At 48.1% G+C, this 20,468-nt stretch overlaps 1 protein-coding gene across 2 annotated transcripts in view; it reads right to left on the reverse strand.

Moving 5' to 3' along the window:
- WDR59 (WD repeat domain 59) overlaps positions 1–20,468 on the reverse strand; it is a 50,766-nt gene that overhangs the window by 9,294 nt on the left and 21,004 nt on the right. The window contains exons 12-20 of one of the 2 annotated variants that reach the window (XM_054198137.1): positions 19,613–19,745; positions 16,385–16,509; positions 15,392–15,556; positions 14,105–14,200; positions 12,511–12,667; positions 11,181–11,250; positions 10,741–10,894; positions 6,891–6,947; positions 704–837 (exon numbers count right to left, since the gene is read on the reverse strand). In XM_054198137.1, coding sequence (XP_054054112.1) covers positions 704–837; positions 6,891–6,947; positions 10,741–10,894; positions 11,181–11,250; positions 12,511–12,667; positions 14,105–14,200; positions 15,392–15,556; positions 16,385–16,509; positions 19,613–19,745 — 1,091 coding nt within the window. The remainder of the gene's footprint in view (positions 1–703; positions 838–6,890; positions 6,948–10,740; positions 10,895–11,180; positions 11,251–12,510; positions 12,668–14,104; positions 14,201–15,391; positions 15,557–16,384; positions 16,510–19,612; positions 19,746–20,468) is intronic. The other variant, XM_054198138.1, reaches the window with a different exon arrangement.

Genomic DNA, 20,468 nt, shown 5'->3' on the forward strand with positions numbered 1-20,468 from the left:
GCCTGCTTCTGCCCTGAATGCCCATAGACTGGAAATTCTGCGAAGGACCAGACAGTATTACCAAAGCTAAGGAAGAAAAAAATTCAGGAACAGAGATTTGATAACTATCTGAATTAGTTTGGAAAACGACATCCCTTGTGGAAAAAAAAAAAACAAAACCAAAACTCAAAGAACTTCTCCATCCTTTCCATTAAAGCAGAAGAACTTGCTGTACAGACACTGGCATGTACAACCAAGTCTCCATGAGAATGGGGCATTCCAAATACTGCCGAAATTAAAAAGCCTTACGAGCTAATACCAGTTTTGTAGTATAAGAATGAGCATTTACTGTGATTTTTTAAACCTGGGCATTTAAGTGTGGAGTTTAACGTGAGATTTGAAAAAGAATTTGTACTGATAACTTCTCCCTTTAGCTGATGAACACCTGAACCCATAAGATTTGCAGAGGTGATGCTGGCGCGCCGCTTCAGCCTCTGTGTACGATACACCACCACAAATTTCTCCCATCGCACTTTTCAGATTTATAGGAGACAAGTCCCCTCTCACAGGCAGAGAGGGATACTGTAAAAAAGCAGGAAGGCAAGAACAGAGGAGGAAGGCACAGAAACACTTAAAGATTCGTGCTGAGTGATTTCAGGATTAAAGCACAGCGATGCCAACGATGGTTGCTTTCGTTTGGGAAAGGATGCCAGCCCGTACTCACATGTAGAGCTCTCCCAGCAGCTTGTGGACAGGCAGCAAGCAGGAAATATCTTGGATAATAACTTTCCCAGCGGCTTTGATGGGTCGGTTGTTGGCATCTGTCCCTTCTCGTTTACTTTTCCACCTCCTCGATTTCTGCAGAACAAACGGCAACGTGTTACTGGGGAGGAGGACAGCAGGCTTCTTGGGCCAGGGAACAAAGCACTAGGGTCAGGAATAATGCAAGCAGCACCCAAACCTGCCTTTCAGAAGGCTCTGTGTTACCCTGGAAAACATCCATGACATGCCCAGGAGAACAAGCATCTCCATCTGTAGGAAGTGAAAAGCAGGTCAAGGCAGCGAGCTCAAGGTCAAACTCACTCAAAAAGTATTTTGTGAGTTCCCCTGTGAAAGCCAATGAGAGAACAAATCAGCATCGGGGTGCCAATCGAACCTGGGCAGGTTTGGCGGGAGGACGGTTCAATTATCATTCTGAGTAGAGGTCTGGTCTGGGAACCCTCTGCACACAGACCACCGCTGACTTCAGCCAACATCAGCACAGAGACATGCGGGAGGCAGCTTCTGCTTGCCCTTAGCTTCAGGGCAAGCTGAGAGCTCCAGACCGTCCCTTCTGGTCTCCCCTTTCAGCGTTTGAGTACACCCCTCTTTAGCGCCAGGACAGGGCTCCCACCTCCTGCTTTATCAACAGCTTCAAACAAATAATTGGCAGATGATAAAGCAGGGCCCAAGTTTTCCTAGCAAGGATCCTTAGCTACCATGCTCACGGCTACTTACGGCTGGCTCAGGACATAAGGTTGGGGGCCGGGGGTTGGGGGGGGTAGAAGAAAGGGGAGGAATCAACACAAGGGAACAAAAACAAGAAGCCAAGATTCCCAAATACTCCCGGTAGCAGACACAGAGGCAATTTTAACGCCAAGCTGCATAAAGCCGGCTTGGCTGTGTGACACACCGTAGAGTATTTAGCCAGTATCCTGGCCTCTTCCAGCGCCTCCTTCGAGGAGGGATGAGAGGATGTGCGGCAGCACGACAGGCAGAAGGCACTGGAGCTCTACCGAGGGAAGCATTGGCTGCTACGCAGGGCTCCGGAGTGCGGGGAAGGATGCTCTGCAATGCTGCTCCCCTGTGGCGTGTTCCCTCACTGGCACACGGAGCCCACGCTCCTACGAGGAAGCGTCTCCCGGTCATACTGGGTTATGGAGAGTCTCCTGAGGCACTTGGGGAGGGGGGTTCCTACACCCCTATCTGAAGCAGAGTGGTACCTTTGAGGGGGCCAGCAAAGCAGCCCTGTGCTGATGGCTCCGCAGAGCTCGCACAGGCAACACCTCGGTGCTCCTAAAGAGCAGGCTGGGCTACAGAAGGGCAGGACTCAGACCTGCAATCAGGGTCACGTCTACTGTGGATGTCAAGCCAGCTCTGGGACAGCTGGGCGTCAAACTGTCTTTGACCACGATCATGCTGTCCTCTGAGAACCTGGGCAGGCTTGTCAGAGACACAAAAAGCCCTTTGAAACAAAATTAAGAACCTTAAAGAAATTAATTCCTCCTTCACTGCCTGCCTGGCCCAAGCTGAAGCCGATGTGCTGAGGAGGTGTTGCCACGCTGAGCATACCGCTAGCACATGTCACAAGATGCAAAAAGGAATGTGCTCCTGAAGCCACTCTGGACACTGGGTGACCGAGGCTCAGAGGCTCAAGCACAGGCTTGTCAGTAAGTGAAGAAGGCGTTTCAGACGTGAAGACGGTGAATTTTTCCAGGGCTGCCCACGTGACAGAGCATCACCACGGTTCCCCTGATCTTCCACCGCTCCCCAGAGTAAAGAGGTGCAGAGCGTGCGTGCTGCCCACCATTCAGAGGTGCCGAACGCTGGTGGAAACAGGGCCGTCAGCATTCAGTGCTTTGGAAAAGCTGGCTGACTAGGGCACGAATCTGTTCTCTGCCATGTCCCCTCAAGTCCTAATCCATCCAAGCAGAACTGACCTGCAGTATTTATCTGCTACATCGTTCTGAAGCTGAGAAGAGCTACGGAGTGGAAGGTGGCTAGAACATGGTCAGGTGGGAGACCAAGCTCTTTTCGCTCCATCAGCTCCTAATCAAGGTGCTGTCTGGATCAGCTCCGGCTCTCTTACTGTTAGGCAGACTATATCTCCTTTAATAACACCTAAAAACGTACCTACCCTTCCCGTGCTGAAGGATGCGGGCTGTATTACAACAAGGTTCCCAAACAACAGCGGCACCTGTACCTCATTCCTTGCCAGGGCAGGCAAATCCCATCTCCTGGGTGCAGCCAGGAGCTGCCGATGCTGCCAAAAAATAATACTTGAACAGAGCTTGGGAGCCCCATCACAACAACGTGCCATCAGGGCAAAAGCTCAGACACCATCCTGGAAGGGCTACCGGGTTTCTCACAACACTGCCCCATCAAAAGCTGTTATTGGCCCTGCGTCTGACCCAGGCTTGCAGAGGCAGAACTGCATTCTGCGGGTCTATCACCAAGGGCTTCTAGAGCTTGGCAGGTAATTTGGAGAGGAACTTGCCACCTCCTGACCATCTGTAAGCCAGCCACCCCCAGGACTCGCAGCCGATGAAGGGTTCCCTCTGACCGAGGCAGGTTCACTGCTCCGTCAACCAGGAACAGATTCAACTGCTCCTGCCCTCTGCAAGAGCGGACTGAAGAAGCCTCCCAACAGGCATTTCAAAGACTAGAAACATGGACAACACATATCACTTTCCACAGGTAATTCAGTCACTTTTTTTTTTTTTTTTTTTTGAGGAGAATGACAACAAATGAGGATGAGAATGGAAAAGAGATCCCACAAATGGTTTCCACTGCTTGCTGTTAGCATATCACCAGACAAATGAGGACACTCAATGCATCAGAACCCCCTGCAAACTTAAGACTCACAACAAAATTGTCCTGTTTTCTTCCTCCTAGCACTGCCTATCTACTGGCAAAAAGGGAAGCCCTAATTCTTTACTGGTGCAGCTGCTGGAGGAGAGTCAGTCGACGGCCATGCGCCCTGCCAGTACTATACTTCCATGAGCACTACTTCCTGACCCTTCAATGAATTTATGAAATCCATAAAGCCACATGTACAGCCACCGTTAAACTTGTCTGTTTTCTTCGCAATTCAGATTTGCCTCAGCTACAGCAATAAATCAGCAGGAAAAAAAAAAACTACGATCAGAATTATGGGAACCATCATGGATGAGGTAAAAACTCATCGCCATTGGCAGCAGAAGCTCAACTTTGAACAAAATAATTGCTGGCATTAATTACAGGAGTAGCTCTCCACCAGGTAGCATTTGAGCGCTTTTAACAGGGATTACCGAGGAGAGCTCTAGCTTGGGTCTGTGTGGCCAAGGTCCACCACAAGGTTCCTCTCTCCCTTCTGCTTCACCTCGTCTCCCAGGAGAAGCTCCCACTACAGTGTTACGGAAAGGTGCCACCAAGGCTCACGGGCATTAGGGTAGAACAGAAAATACGTCTCTTCCTAGGGGTTGGAGCACAGGTCACGAGGGGGAGTGGGGAAGACAACGTTTAGAGCTGAAGCAGAAATCAACATGCATGCACCAAGCTAACTATTGAGAGCTGAAGGTCCAAGACACAGGTCTTCTGCACTGCCCCCGACATTTCTAGCTCTTTCTGCAGCCTAGAATCCATGCCAAGGAGAACTGCATCTACCCGGCTGCTCCTGAAGAGTTTAAGGAGAGAAAGAAAAAAAAAAAAAAGAAAATAGCTACAGCAATAGCAAATTAAGACTCATCAGTTCCTCAGAGCACCAGAAGGAAAGAAACCAGAGCATTTATGACAATCATGGGGTTGGAGGTGACAGCGGGGAACAGCACTGAATAATGACTAAAAAAGCCAGCCTGCACCTGCACTACCGTACCCAAGGCGGTAATTTGCTGCAATCTGAGGTGATAATGATGGCACTAAATGGGTTACATGTAGAAACAGATAGCCCAAGAATAAGCCACCAACTGCTTCGTAGCAACCACCATCATCACTGCGTACTCAGCAGAAGTAGTTCCAAAAGGCTTGCACGCCTGCTCGGAAAGGATGCTCGGCACTTGGGTGTGTGCGTCTTTGGATCCTGCTGAGGCAGGCAGCGCTCTAAGGAGCATCGTGAAATGTAAAGCGCCTGTTTCGCATCAGCATATGCAAAATTTCAGGGTTCGTGGTATAAACCTGGTGCTGGTAGGGCAAAGGGAAGGGCTGTGGACAGAAGGGAACAGACTTGATGCTAAAGATTAAGCTGTAATAAGGCATTCGCAAAAATAAAGAGTTAAACCTGCTCCAAGTCAGGTTCAAGCTGCTTCCAATGCTATTTTTTAAAACGAAATTTAAGAATTGCTGCCTCCCTGCAGAAAGCTATGCTCCTTTATTCTGAACAACTGCCTACAGTTTAACTCCCCCATGCAGGTCATGCAGCACTGCCTGCATTTTCTCTCCAAAATAATCAACATGTACTATTTCCAGCATCTCCCACAGCGCCAGGCAACTTCCACAAAGGGGCTAACAAATCTGAGGCACTTTGGAATCAAGTGCCCCACAGCAGGAATATTTCTTTATAGCTTCCATCAATTAATAGCTGGCACCTGCCCGGAAGCAGAGGCATTTCTGAACTGGAGGCTAGAAAGAAGGAATTATTCCTTCCTCTAGACTTGCTAAGGTCTTGCTCCCCTGAGCTCCTTGAGCGATGCTGAGCTCTTCGCCCAGGAGGAGGGCATCTGGTGTGCACAAATAATCCAAACCTCTCTTCGGGCATGCCTGCCTCTTCGCCTTGGGCACTACTGTCCACTTTAGAGAGCGTGATTAGGCTCTTCCAAAGGTTATCCACAAGTACAATCAGTCTTTCAAGGCTTGGACTAATCCGTATATCATTTTTAAGTATATGTTACACAAAATTATAACTTTATCACATCACTGCTTGCTCCTCCTTCCACGCCAGTGGTAAGGGAATGAAACTGTGGCCCTTTGTGCACCACAATTTACCACACCACAAGCTGGCAACTTCCTTGCTTGGTGTTCTTTCTTTCAGTCTGTTCCTGATCCAAGTCAGAACTTCATTTCTTGCCTCCACTGCTCACATTTCTTTCTTAGCTCTTTGCGAAAAAGCCTTGATGGAGTCAAGTAAATTACTTCTGGTTTCTTTCACCTATTATTTGCTAGTACAGTCTTAGAGCTGTTGTAATTAGGAAGGCTTTGATCCTATTATACCAAGTTAAATTAGGTGTTACAGGATTCTATTTTATTCCCTGCTGTCTTATGAAGGGAGAGCGTGAAGGACAGCAGCTGTGAAAAGGCAGTTGTTCACCCACACATTAAGAAAAACAGACCTAAAGAGATCATCTTTAAATTGAAACGGAGTTTTCTAAGCTTTGCCTATGCTTGGCAAATGAGTGATAAGATGGTAATCGCCCAAATTTACAGCACAGCTTGAGCAATGCTGATATCATCAAGACGTTCACATGAACGATGTGCAAGCTTGAGTAACACGTGGACCTGACTAATGGAAAACGACTGTCAAAGCGGTGTCGGAAGGGCAGGTGCCAGGAGGAGGGAGTACCTGCCAGGGTGGCTGGAAGCGCAGCCACTCGGTGTGATTCCAAGGGCTGGGGGAAGATCACAAATTAAGGAGAAATTCTATTTATTGCTCCAAGAAATAAGGCTTTACAGCGCCTTGCACTGAGAAGAGGTAGCTCATTTTAATGAGATGACAGATCGTTGTCAGCAACTCAACCAGTTTGTTTCTTCCACAGCTCTTAAGTGATCCTCCCTCTCCAGCAAGGCTTCATCTTTCTCAGAAATGAGGTGCTCTAATGTCAGTCTCATCAGCTGGTTGACGATGCATAATAATCATCCAGCTCCTCTGCCGTGCACTTTCTGTTTCTTAGAGGTTGGATCGTTTCTTACACTTCAAACTACCCCTTGGCATCCTTTCCCGACTGCTAGGCCAGGTAAAATAGACATGTTTGTAGGTCAGTGTTTGTACCCTGCTAACCAACGTCTGCTCCTGTCCACTTACGTATGCATCCACTCTTCCTGAAGCCCTAGGCCCTGTGTGGAGTGCAAGTCCCCCACCTCTGTGCAGGTTACTCAAAGGCAGGCAGGTGGCATTTTATTCTTGGGCCCTCGGGCAGAAGACAGGGTTATATCAAGGACAGTATTAGCACAGCGCACAGTACCGGGAAGTCGTTAATTGCTTGTATGGACCAACGTCGCCGGGCAGAACGAGGAGACATCTGTATGTGAAAACGTTATACCCAGGAAAAGGGAAGAAAGACACCAAGAAAATTAAAGACAAAGGTAAATAAACTGAAATGAAAAGTGCCCTGAACCAGCAGAGTAAAAGATACTGTTCCCAATGGTTCTGTTACACAAAGAACAGTTGCAAACCAAGATCCCCCCTCTTTCATCCACACACAATTGTGCTATACAACATTACCTACGGCCCTGGCCAAGCCGGGGCTGCTGCGTCTGTGCCCCACACCAGCCGCGGTGGAAGACTTCAGCAACCGCACATCAGAATGAAGTCTCCCACGCAGAGCCGTGTTACTGCAAGAAGCACTGAACTGCAGTGATGTGACCCTGTTCATATCATGAACTGACAGCAGAGCAGAGGACAACACCCCAGTGCCCCACGTGCCAGGTTCCTACTCTAACCAGTTTTACTCCGTCTGGCTCAAGAGGAAGGCAGCAAACTGCATAATTTTTAACGCAGCTGCCCAGCGCCTTGGCACAGGAAGGTAAATAAACACCTCTGCTTCCTCAGACATCCCTTTAACATTCGGCATCCTCCAGGACTTCATTCACTGGAACCTGCTGTAACCGTTCACTTTCATTTCAAACAATAAAAGCCACATGTCAGGATTATTAGAAGCGATGCAGAGACCCTGCTACTTGGCAAGGCCAGGTGGAAATTGCCATTATGGGTTCAGGAACTCATTCAGGTTGAGCAATCAAATTCACTGATTGACTACGCAGAATAGCTCCAAAGTAGGCTTTCATTACAAACTTGCAGACATTTCATTAAGTACTGAACGTAGTATTATAGCAACAATAAATGGAATCTCTCAAAGCACATTACTGTGCACTCACTTGAGAAAAAATAAAAGTCTGTTACAGTTCTTTAGGAGTCAACACAATAAAAATGGGAAGAAAAGGGTTATTTGTATCTCATGCAATATATTTAACATTTATTTTCAGCTGATGATAAGCAGTCAGGACCATCAGCCGTGCGTTCAGCCTCTACCTTCCCTTGCGCCTCACTGCTGGGAGAACCCTGCAGACAGGGAGCCAAGGGGTGAGGATGGCTGCAGGGCCCCACAGAAGGAGCCAGGAGGAGAAGACTGCAGGTTCGTGCTACGTATTCCTTCACCAGGTCTCACAAGAGAAGGAGAAATGGATTGGTAGAAGGAAAACGCAGCTCGGTCCCCCTATGAAGTCCTGCTCTCCTGCAGGCAGCCACTGCTGCCAGCCTACGCCCCCATGTGCTGTGAGTTTGAGAGGTCTCAACCAGGTGGGCACCGGGCAAAGCCTGAGGGACTTCCTGAGAAGCAGCGGTTCCCAAGCCCCACCAAATTCCCCGATGGGAAGCATGAGGACACCAGAGCCACCACCCCTGTCTACGGCTGTCTCTCAGGCAAGGCTGAGCTGTCCCCAGGTCCCCACTGGCAAAACCCTCTAACCAGGGGGCTTAGAACACAGCCATGGCACCTTCCTTAACATCCAGGTTTGAAACGGTGATGGCACCGCCACTGCACAGACACAGCTTCTCCTTTCTGCTGACTACTATTCTTTGGTGGGTTTTTTTTGAGGAGTGAAAAAGAGGGAGGAAAAAAGGAGTGTGCATGTGTGAATAAAAAGTGTGAAAGATATATATATGTGTGTGTCTTTGTGTATGTGTGTGTATATATATATATATGCATACACACACATTTAAATGAGCACAGAAAGGCTCAGTGACAGGTTTAGTTTCATTTTGCTTTACTAAGGAGATCTCTGCTGGGTTCAGCAGCTCCCCTACCTGTACAGGAACATGACATATTTCCTGTCTAGCAACGGGCAAATTCTATTTGTTTGCTAACGGCAGCGATGCCAGTCGCTGCTACATGGGATTTGATTACCTGGTTATCACTGACAAATTCAGTTTTGGGCCTGAAGTTATATAACGTGAGAGTTCAACATCCAAAAATTTCCATTGTTATTTAATGCAAATATAAAATCCAAGCTTTGGAGCAGGGCGGCTAACTAGACTCAGAGTCTAGGCTTTTCAAAATGCTCACAATGAAATGACATAAAAATATGTAGCATCGATCTAACAGAGGCCACAACCATCAACTCCTGAAGAATCAGAAAACCTTTGCTGAAGGGAGATAAGGGTTTTTTTTTTTTTTTTAAGCCATTTCATCTGCAAGAACGTTCGAGCTAGCTCCCTGCTAGGGCCCCTACACTTCCTCCAACCCAGCACGCGAGGGGATAGCTTGGCAGGGGAAAGGGGAACACAGGAATTTTCTCTAGCTTTCAGCAGACACGGCTACACACATGCTTTGTTCTCTCGACTTTTTTCTCCCCCCGACAAAAATCTTGTCGCCATCAATACAAGGGCTGGGAGACAGGTCACATGAAATTGCACCAAGCTGCTTCCACATGTTATTTTTAGCCTTGTCTGTCATCTTAGAGAGCTGTGTGTCAGAGACAAGCACGCTGCAGAGGACAGAGGTAGCTCTTTAAATAAACTCTCCTGCAAAGACTAGAACAGGCTGGAATTCTTGTACCAGGCACCACCATTTTCTCTTCTCATCAAAAAGTGGTTTGTGGGGGGGGGGGGAAAAAAACGGAACGGGGACTCTGAGAGTCTTCTGGGGTCTGTAGGGAGGCAAAGCTTGCAATGGGGAGAGAGGCTCGCCCCATGGCTGGTAGGCGCAACGACTAACTCACATCACATAAGCAGGACCCAGTCCGAGAGGAGTCAGCTGTCACGTCCAGGACTACTGGAAAATTAAGACCTCTTTCAGTGCCCAGAGATGAGATGAGAGCTCAAGGCTCTGACTCTCCCTCTGCTCCTGGGACAGGCGTTCCCAAGCTCCACCGCAGCAGAGTGTGGACAGTTCTCAGCTTTCCCTGGGGTACCTGGAAGTTCTCCATTGTCGCAGCAGACATGCGCCCTCCACACGGACAGTGGGCAAACTACTCAAATGCCCTGAATTCTCAGGCTCCGGGTGGAAGCTCAGCTTATTTTTACAGGCCTCTTCACCTGCTGCTACAGCGCAAGGAGTTTGTTTCTGAGCAAGCTGCACGGACTGTTAATCCCACAGCATTTGCTCCAGGCACACGGGGCCCTCAGCTGCTTCAGAACTACCCTACGGCCACCCTAAAATTACCAACAGGTCTCGCTCGCCCACTATATCCTGCAAGGAAACAACCCCACTCTCCCCTAACGCCTTGCTTGTAAACAGCAACAACGGCAAGACCTACACCTAAACCAGAAGTGCGTGGATTGGAAGATCTTTGGAGAATCACGTTAAGAATGATTTTTGTTTAAATAAAAAGTCCAAAGGGGCACATATCCCTGAAAGAGACACCTGTAATAGAAATAACTAAACATACCCCATAATCCAGGAGAGGTTGTCAGTAAGCTGCAAAAAGCCACAACCCTTTGCAGTTCTACATATCAGGGAGTACTGAGAAAAGCAGAACTGCCTACGTGTGCTTATCTGGAGACTACAACTTCTCATGTGTGAGATTTTAACCCTAACGTACTGCAAAGGGAGACAGTGCACTGCACTGAAGGAAGCTGTGATGGTCAGTGTAGAGAGATATCAAAATAAGCAGGTCAAATGCTAGAGAGGATCAGTAAAGAAGTTACTAACAGAAGATAAATGCATGCGACGTTTTTACAGAGCTGCCTGTAAAAGGATGTCTCCTTGAGAGGAATATGAAGCTTCTGTTACCAGCAATGCTCACAGCTATATGAAAGGAATACAGATCACAAAAGCTGAAGTATTGGGAAAGGCTCTTTGGTCTGATACTTACCCTCTCTTTGTAGTAGAAGGAGCTAATGGAGACCTGCTCCTTCTCGCTGCGTGTTGGACTCCCACTGTACAAACGTAGGTTGCCTGGAGTCTCCGTGCGGATCTTCATGGGAGTGATGAGGCCGCTATGGTACGCTGATAAAGCTGACAGGGACCTGGAAACAAGAGAATACACTTTCAGGAGCTTTCAGCCACCCAATTTCCCTGGAGGCTCATGCTGACATCTCCACTAACCCAAGCTGCTAGCAACGTTTCAGGTGTGTTGAAGGGAGGGGTCTCTGCTGCGGGCCAGCGACATAAGGGACTGGCCTCTGTGTCAAGGACACAGCTAACACTAGAGGTCAGTACTTTCTGAGGGTCAGTAGCTCCAGTGTAAGACATGACATTCTGCCTTCCTGCCCATGACAGCGGAACACCTCAAATACGACGTAGGGTACTCACCTGGGGGTGGGCTCCGTTGGGGACACGGCACGGTGCATGGTCATGGGTCTCGTGAAATACACCAGGTACCCTGAAGAGACAGGACACGGCATAAAGATCACACAAGGAGGAGCAGATTACCCAGGGGTGGTTTACATGGGGAAACCCGGTCATTTAAGGCAGAGTCAAAGGGCTGGGTGCCTATCCGCTACTCTGAGCTTTCAACTACACGTTGACAATCTCATTTTCTCAACCCAAATCTACTCCCTGCGAACCCATTAAAGAGCATGTTTTGTTGAGACGACTGTCTTAAAAGCACCAACTCAAGTGGCTTACAGATGTTAGAGAAAAGACAGTAAAAGAACATGAGCAAATACATACTCATGCTTCTTCCACCAGAACTTGTCAAGCACTTTGATACGGCAGGGGCAAGTGAGGTGATGCTTAGCTCTGCAGAGAAAGCACTGCATTTTTTATGACTCTTCTCTTCAAGAGGATAACCCAAGCCATCTAAAGCCACCTCCAAAGCACCTTCTCACAAGCCTCATCCCATTTGTTAGCATCTCAAGTGTCTTCAGCCGCCCACTCTTGCAAGAGTTTCAGGACTTAGCAGGTTTCACTGAGCCTATTCAGTGCAATACCACTCTGTTTTACTTTTGCTGGGAATTCGGTGAGGCCTGTACAAAAAGCAGCTTTCAAAACATGATCAAACTGGGATGCGGTCAGGTCCGGAGGAGACATGCTTGCATCTGAAACGGCTCAGCGAAACTTAACAGCTCTTAGCCTGTTTTTTAAGGATGATCTTTGCACTGTACACTCTCCTAGAAACCCGGTTTGTACTCCCACTCCCATTTAGAAGAAATTTCCCAATGATCTAGGGGAAGCTATTTTGGATAACAGAAAAGGGTGCAGAATGAGAAAAGAGTGGTTAGTAACAAGAATACAGTGTCAGCAAGGGGTAAGTTCAACCCTAAATCACAGTAATTTTGTGAAGAGTGAAAGCCAGAACAGGACCGGCAGTTTGATGCTGGTAGGAGAGAACTGGGCAAGGAAAACAGCTATTCCCAGTCTTCTGTAAAAGGCCTGTCTCTGGCATACACAAGCCAAAGGCCATCTCTTCAACTAGTCCTAGATTTCCAAATCCTAAAATCCCACACGCAACACCAACTGCAAACAGCTGCTAACTAGTCTCATTCTCTATACGTTTATCACTTCGCTACTTTAATACCATTTCTTACTCATTGCATGGCAGTGACCAAAGCCTCGTCTTGTTCACAGGCAAGTGTTCCCCAAGACATTAAGAGGACCGTTCCCCGGGTAGCTGTTGTAACGTATCAGCGATGGGGCTAACCTGCACCACAGAATCTGGCTCCAGAGGTCCGTGGAAATGGGATGTTAGAGTCCTGGTAGGAGCCGTAGGCATTGGAGACCCGGGCGAAGGTGGGCAAGGGGGGTGTTACGGAGTTTGACAAAGCGTAGGGATTGCTGGACGTGCTGTCCTCTTGGTTCTGAAACAGAAGGTAGCCAAGGTCACACTCCCACTGCCACAGGAAAGAAACCCAGCTGGAGCACTGGGCATGGAAGCACCACGCAGCCTCACGGAAGGTGCTCGGCCTTTGAGTCGGAGCAGAAGCACAGGGCTCAGTCACTGTTCTGGCTGCAAAGGCACTCGCAAACACATTCACCTTTGAGGAAAGGGCTTCTCTGGCTGCTCGTCCAGAGATTTCTCTCCCACCATAGCCGTGTTGAAATGCAGAGCTTAACTTGGGGTGAAACAGTGGGAAAGTATACAGAAAATCTGACCTTCAGACTCTGGACAGGACTCTCAACACAGGGAGCTGAGCCAAACCTGGTACCTCAATGATACAAGTGAGACAAAGTCTCCTCAAATAGGAATACTACAGAACTGTGGGGTGTCAAATGCAGGTTGGGAGTCTCAAGGAAGGCAGGTGGTATGAAATACTGGGGCACCTCAGGCTTATCCATAGGAATTTTGGAAGAAATCTGATTTTATTTGGATAAAGAGTACTACAGCTTAGGTTTAATGGAATTCTTTAAAGGTAGCAGTGCCTGGCTTGAGTCATCAGATTTCCATACAATGGAGAAAGTTCCCAATCTTACAACATTACTGCTGAAACCAAACAGAATTAAGCCTTTCCATGTTAAAAAAAAAAAAAAACAAATCACCTTTATTCGTGTTGAATAAACAAAATCTCTCTAAAAGAAAACCCGAGGAGACTCTCCAATCTTTTCCTGAATGCTAAAAACACCCACTCCGGTTACACTTCACCCACACACAGACCTAATACCTGACACTGGGATGCTGAGTAGGTATCACAGATCTCTCAGCTAAGGGCAGAGTGTGACTTGGATTTATCTGCAGTATCATCCCCACATAACCCCAGCACAAGCCTTCAGAAAAGACAGACTTTCACAGCTTTTTTTTCTTTTTTTTCCAAGGGAAGAAAACAAAGACCCTAGAATAGGACTAGCAGGATCTTTGACTGGAACTGAGAAGGTAAAGACATCTGCCACTGCCTTGCAGACAAGAATGAAGCCAGCAGCTCCCTGAGGCCTCTTATCTTCTCTCACAGATGATAACCATGCCCTGGCACTCAGTGAGATATATTCAGAGCTGGGGAGCTACCATGCACCAGTAAGATGCTCTGACCCCCAGCCATTCCTGCTAACATGAATATCGGTGAGCACACAGAGTTCCACAAAGCAGAAAACCTTCAGGGCCCAATTTTCAGAAACAAAATGCATCTAATCATCCGCTCAGTTTTCTTCAACATTAACCAGAAGCGCTTACACAAATGTAATGGCCAGTCACAGGGGTCTATTTAACACGTCTAATGAGGCCGGACTCTCACTGCAGAGTCAGAGGTGCGGGACTTGGGAGAAGACAACAAACTAGGGCAGAAAGCCCACGCAGTTCTCCATACCACAACAGACTCCAGCCAGGAGACCAGCTGACGCAGGCAGGGCTCCAGGCAGCTCTGGTTCCGCTTCACTTTCTGCACAGAAGTGTCTTTCAGTATCTGGAATACATACAAGATGCAGCTTGAATCATGGTTACAGCCACACCTTCCCCACAACCTTTTTTGTCTGCAGAACAACTAAGATACCAGGATACAGAGAGACCAAAGACATGCCCTAACATCCACTGGAGCCACACTGGCCCACCGGTGCGCTGTCTGCTTTGAGGAACTGATGCGAGCTTTGATCAGAGCACTGAGGGTTCACCTAGATTCAGCACACCCTCAGCCAGGATTTGGGCTTCTATTCTGCTGTAGCCCATACATTCCACACCAGTTTGTGGCAAATTGGATCATTTTTTTTTCTGGAAGAAATCCAAAATGATCCATCAACTTGCTGCTGGGGAAAGGATTTTCCCAGCAATAGGAACTTCCCACCCCATATATCAAACGCCTCGTCTGGAATTAGCAAGGTCTGTGTAAAAAGTCCCCTCATTTTTAAAACAGGAGAGCAGGAAGCAGCATCACAGTTCAAAAATACTGTCTTTCCACAGCTGGATGCTTCGCTGGTCATTTTGTCTATTACGGGGCTGGGGGCAACTGTGTGAGGAGAAAGATGTTAGGGATCCTCACGCAATACACATCACACCGGAACAGAGTAGCAGCGAAGAACACATGTTTAAAAAGCACCAGTGGAAAAGGGCAAATACTGGGCTGCAAGGCCAACAAAAACCTCACCCCTAGGAGCTCCACAACTTAGTTCAAACTGACCTGTGGTATGGAGAAGGGCCTGGAGAAGAGGAGGCTCTGGGGAGACCTTATAATGCCCTTCCAGTACTGAAGGGGGCCTATAGGAGAGATGGGGAGGGACTCTGGAGCAGGGAGGGGAGCCATGGGACGAGGCGGAAAGGGTTTACACTGGAAGAGGGGAGATTTAGCTGAGATCTGAGGCAGGAATTGTTTGCTGTGAGGGCGGTGAGCCCCTGGCCCAGGTTGCCCAGAGAAGCTGTGGCTGCCCCATCCCTGGAGGGGTTCAAGGCCGGGCTGGATGGGGCTTGGAGCAACGTGGTGTGGTGGGAGGTGTCCCTGCCCAGGGCAGGGGGTGGCACTGGGTGGGCTTTAAGGTCCCTTCCAACCCAAACCATTCTATGGTTCTGTGTCTTCAGCAAGGTCAGATGTTTTATTGCACAAGTAATCTAACCATCAAGTGCCCAGCTTGTATATTTATAAAGACAGTGTACACTCCCCACGCACCTTCAGCAGCTTTGCCTTCATGGAGGCAGTGATCGAGGTCGGGTTGATGAACTGGAAGGATGGTGCAGCGTTATTGGGATACTGGACAGGGAACATCACCAGCATCCTGACTCTGTGGTTGCCGCAGTGCACTGACACTGTACAGCTACGACTCACCGCATCCATCTGTGTGAGGAAAAGCAATCGCTCTGTAGTTAGATCTCCAAGGACCTGTAAACTTATAGCAGCTTAAAGTCATGCTGAGGGGCTGATTCTTCTGCACGCCTGGTAAGACGAAGTCATGCTGTTCTCAAGGGCACAGTGACAGCAAAAAAAACCCAGGCAGATGGGGACAGACTTGGCTGGCACCAGCAGACTGACAGTCCAGCATCCCAGCGTCTGGATCGTCCAGGTAGTGCCAGGATCCCAAAAGCCACTGCACCCCAGCCCGCTTCACTTGGCCCTGGAGAACTCCAGGCCCAGTGCAGCAGTAACAGGCACCATCTAAGATCATGTACTACTGTCTCGGAAAACTGCATCAGGATCATGCCATGAGCTATGAAACCACAGGAGACAGGCAGATGCTTCAAGCCTCCCATCCCAGTACAGTGCTGTGCCTCCAGCCAGCTTCCACGCGGAGAGGAGGCATTGGCATGCCAGGGAGATGCCAAAACTGAGGGAGAGAGTGCAGGACAGGGAGGGCTTGGCAGATCAGGTTCAGAAACAGTTGAAATGAGATCAGCCACTCTGCAGTCTAGGCAGAGAGGAAAACACCGTCCAGCCTTCTCGGGACCAGTGCCAGTGTACTTACTGTGCTGAAACACTTCCCTCGCTCCCAGTGTCTGGGATTATCCTCTTTCCTACTACCCCTGCCCAAGGGGATCTCTACAGCTCAAAATAAACCTTGTTTACAGACAGCAGTCACTGCAGCAAGAAAGGTTCCCCTCAAAAAGCTCCGATGAGCCAGGCTGCCCACATCCCCTCCTAAAAAACCAGCAAAAGGAAACACTCTACCTCCACATTGACATTTCGGATCTGCACGTTGATCAGTGAAAACTCCTGCTGCAGTGTTTGAGGCAGTCCCAGTTGGTCCGTTTTCTTTCCCACCAAGGGGTCATTCAGGAAATCTTCTTTTAAGGCTGACAGGAAAGATGGAGAACAGGTTGAGACCAGCTATAATAGACAGACTTTTGGCACGCGATGCCAGGAGGCAGCCAAAGCAGCAGGCTTTCCTCTGCTCTCCTGACACATGGAGATATGAGTTTTACCTGGCAAAGAGCTGGAGGGTCTCGGCTGTTGTTCAGAGGCAGGCTTCTGAGCCTTGCTCTTCAAAAAACCAAACCTGTCTGCACACAGGTTTCCCGTGAAGGTTACAGAAGATGCCTGGACAGCCCTAAATGGTCTGTCTCTACCCATTTGAGACCCCTTCTCCTCCCTGCACAGGGCTGCCAGAGTCACAAACAGCTGAACTGGAGCCTCTCCGTTCACAGGGAAAGAACTGCTGCCAAAGCAGTCTCCAGGAGGAGCTCTCGTCTTTGGGACTCACCCCCCACCGCTCTTGGCTTTCAGGGAATGCTTCCAAAGCATAATAAGGCTTTGGGAGAGAGAAGAGGGTATTTCTGTCCCTAGTAGAGGCTTAATTCATTTGTAGCTGTTTGCATTTCATGTTGCAAAGCACTAGAGTGCTGTAATGGTCTTTAAAGACTCATCGAGATGCTGGGTCTAGCTGCCCAGTTCCAACAGTTTTCAGGAGGACAATAACCCCTGAAGGCCAGAATACATTTAAACAACCAGGCAAGCGCTGCAGGACACAAGGAGTTATGGTTAAGATAGCAAACTTGGCTGAGTTTCAGAAGAATTGGCCTCTGCCTGTGGTCGTGCCTGGCTTTTGCCTCGTATCTTGCTGTGTACTCCCCCTAGGGCCAGGGCAACTCCTTCTGAAGGGGGTTTTGCGGTGGCACCAACTTCCTAAGACGACCAAATGCGTTTTTTTGATGATAGTTCCAAAGACACAAGGGAAGTCCCTATTATTCAGCTGTCATTCTCACGCTTGCACAGACTATTCCTAGCAAAAAAATAAATTGACAAGAAATGCAAAAAAGCTGTCCTTTTACCGGCGTTTGTGTAAAAGTTACTGACTTCACTGCTGGGACAAATATATCTGGTCTTACTGCTGCCCAGTGGGTGGCTGAATTTGGATAGGTGGGATGCTTAGCTACTCATTCCTGTTTGTGATTTTATTGTAGTGCCTAGATATACTTCACAAAAGGGAGCTGAAAAAGGGATTAAAGGAAGATCAGTGGCTCTCGGGGAAGATAATTATTTCTAGCTCAAGACACCACATAGCTTACTGAAACGCCATCTCGGACGTTCCCAATATGGGCAGTACCCTCCCTTTGTCTTCTCCTCCCGTTCCCTCCCAATTAGTTTCTAATCCCCAAAAGCCCACATATTTGTTTATATTCCTAAAGATCCTTTCTAGGCAGCAGCCGGTGAGCAGAGCTGTACACTCAAGACACAGCTGGTGGGCTTTCCGATTTATCTGCAGAGCGCTGTTCTCTTCAAAGATCCCCCAAAGTGCTTTACTCATATAACATGGAGAGTTTGTCTGCAGCTGAAACGCAGCCACCTCCAGGGTGAAACATCAACCGTCCACAATAGCTTTTAGGCGAGAACGAACTGAAATTCCTACCTAGGGACGTGCTTGTGCATTGATCCTGCAGTCACACTATTTGCAGCAAAATCTACCCTGCTACAGAAAAGCCATTTTCGTTCCCTTTGGCCACAAGGGAAACCGTAGCAATCTGAACCAAAGCCAGACCCACACAGAAACCACACAGGACATTTTAACATGACCTCATCAGGGACAGCGAAAGAGTTAACTCTCTCCTGTGGAAAAAGAGAGGTCAGGCACCCAGAATGAGAACCCTTAACACTCCCAGCTGGGGCCAGAGAGGCTGTGCTTCCCCACACAGTACTGCTCATGGTGAGCACAGGTAACCAGGACTTTCTCTATCATATTATAAGACCCTCACGTAGACAGAGGTGCTGACAATTTTCAGAAACTTGTTCTGCTGCCACCCAGGACAGGGAGGAGAAAAGAACTTCACTGGGATTTGGTGGGCAGGAAACTTACAGTTAGGAAGAGAGGCCTTCCCTAAGGGACCTCACAGCTGGCTCCTTTCTCCAGAGGACAGATATTAAACCGCTTCCTCCCCTTCCCTCCAGTTTGTTGGCAAGTCAAAGGGAGAATCAAGTTGCTTCCCAGTAAGCCTCTCACATGGGCTTGTAGCACCTTGTAGCACCCTGCTACAATACAGAAAGGAGCTGCGAATTTAAACTTAAGCTGACACAAAGGCATGGGAGCACCCATTTCTCTTCCCTCAGGATTAGACACAGAAATCTCTTTAGACAGCTTTTTCATGTGCACATCATCACCACGGGTCTCTGCTGCAACCTCTTCTATTCTGCTACTTACACTCTTCAAACACTAATACCCTGAATGTTTAACCTGGCCAGAGCCTTAACCACACAAACCCTCCTTCGCATTCCTCCCCTGTATGCCTTCTCTCCCATAAAGCCAAATCCATGCTTTCTGTTGAAGCCTCTGACCCACTCCCATCCACCCCTCTAGTACTCAGAAATCAGAGACACCACCCCTCCTCCTCTGCTCTGCCAGCCTTCAGCCACCTCTCATCAAAAAAAAAAAAATATAAATTCAAAGGTTCTCTCCATATTGCTTCTGGCAGATGGGAGAAGACACCAGCAAGCATCTCCACGTTAGATCAGCACACACAGTGACCCCAACAGAAGCATTCAGGTACCGGGTGCAATGTCAGCAGCTTGTGTCAGTGCCTTACCCATACGCCCCCCTCTTCTGTGGGCTCACCTCTCCGCTTAAACGGAACTACCTTCTTAAGAGCCAGAACTGACTTTCTGATTGCCATATTTTTGGCAGCAAGCCACAACTATGATGTAAAGAGAGCGTAATTAAATGGTATTAGTCACAAGGAAGAGCTCCATTTTACAGCTAGAATGACATCATTGTGTGAGAAGAGAAAAAGCTTGGGAGGACCACCCTGAGAAACCCCTGTGTTTTCCCTCCTCCCAGATGGGGAATCTATTAACCTTTGAAACAGCACCAGTTTGTGCTTTGCCTACGATGCTATTTTCATATGCCAAGATGCATCTTCTTCCCAAGACAAAGATAGCTGGTGCTTCAAGTGCCACCACTTGTCTCACCTTCCTCATCCCCATGCCCAGAGTTATGCTGGGGCTCAGAGTCCTGCGGGTGAAGAGTCTTGTCTGGCTCTGGCAGATGAGAAATCCCATCGATGAGGTCCTCAACTCCATCCAGGATATCGTTAGCGCAGAGCTGAAAAGAAGAAGCACACCCACATGCTGCACAACACAGACAGAACTGTGGAAAGAGCCACCACTAAACAACTCATTTCTCCAGGGAGCTGGATTTGCAAGGTAGGTCTGTCCACGCAAGAGTCATAACTAAGACCTCAGCATTATTTCTGAGACAAAGACAGATGATCTTACACTTTCCAGCATCCTCAGCTCTGTCACCTCAGAGAGCCTGGCCAAATCTCCTGCTCACTTACAAAGCCACTTAATTGACAGGGCCAGCCTAAATACCAGAGGTTTTACTTTAATCAAAACTAAAGCTGATATGACTTTAATTCCTTGAATTAATTTGTCAAAACTGGTTTAGTTTTTTAGAATAGATCTAATAGTAGCACACTTTCTGCTTTTGATATTTACACTCCAGTAGGATCTAGAGACCCAGGTACATACCAGGGGCCTATCTGGGTCCTGTATCAAGAAGAGACCATGAAAACTTGTATTTTAAGTTCAGCACAAGAAAACAGGGAAGATGAAGAGAAGAAACACAGGGAGGAGAAAGGATAAGGGTGCGATGTAGCAAATTACAGCATTGGTCACCAGCAACATGCCATCAAGTGCGTAGTTTGATCCAGACAAAAACAAGGACAAAAGAACGGGAGCCAGCAGGGGAAGAGTAAAGGCTCTGACATGGATGAACAATTGGTTTAAAGACAGGAAAGAAATAAAATATTCACAAATATATCAG

Source organism: Rissa tridactyla, chromosome 4 (assembly GCF_028500815.1).
Source record: "Rissa tridactyla isolate bRisTri1 chromosome 4, bRisTri1.patW.cur.20221130, whole genome shotgun sequence".
In the NCBI taxonomy this organism is placed as follows: Eukaryota; Metazoa; Chordata; class Aves; order Charadriiformes; family Laridae; genus Rissa; species Rissa tridactyla.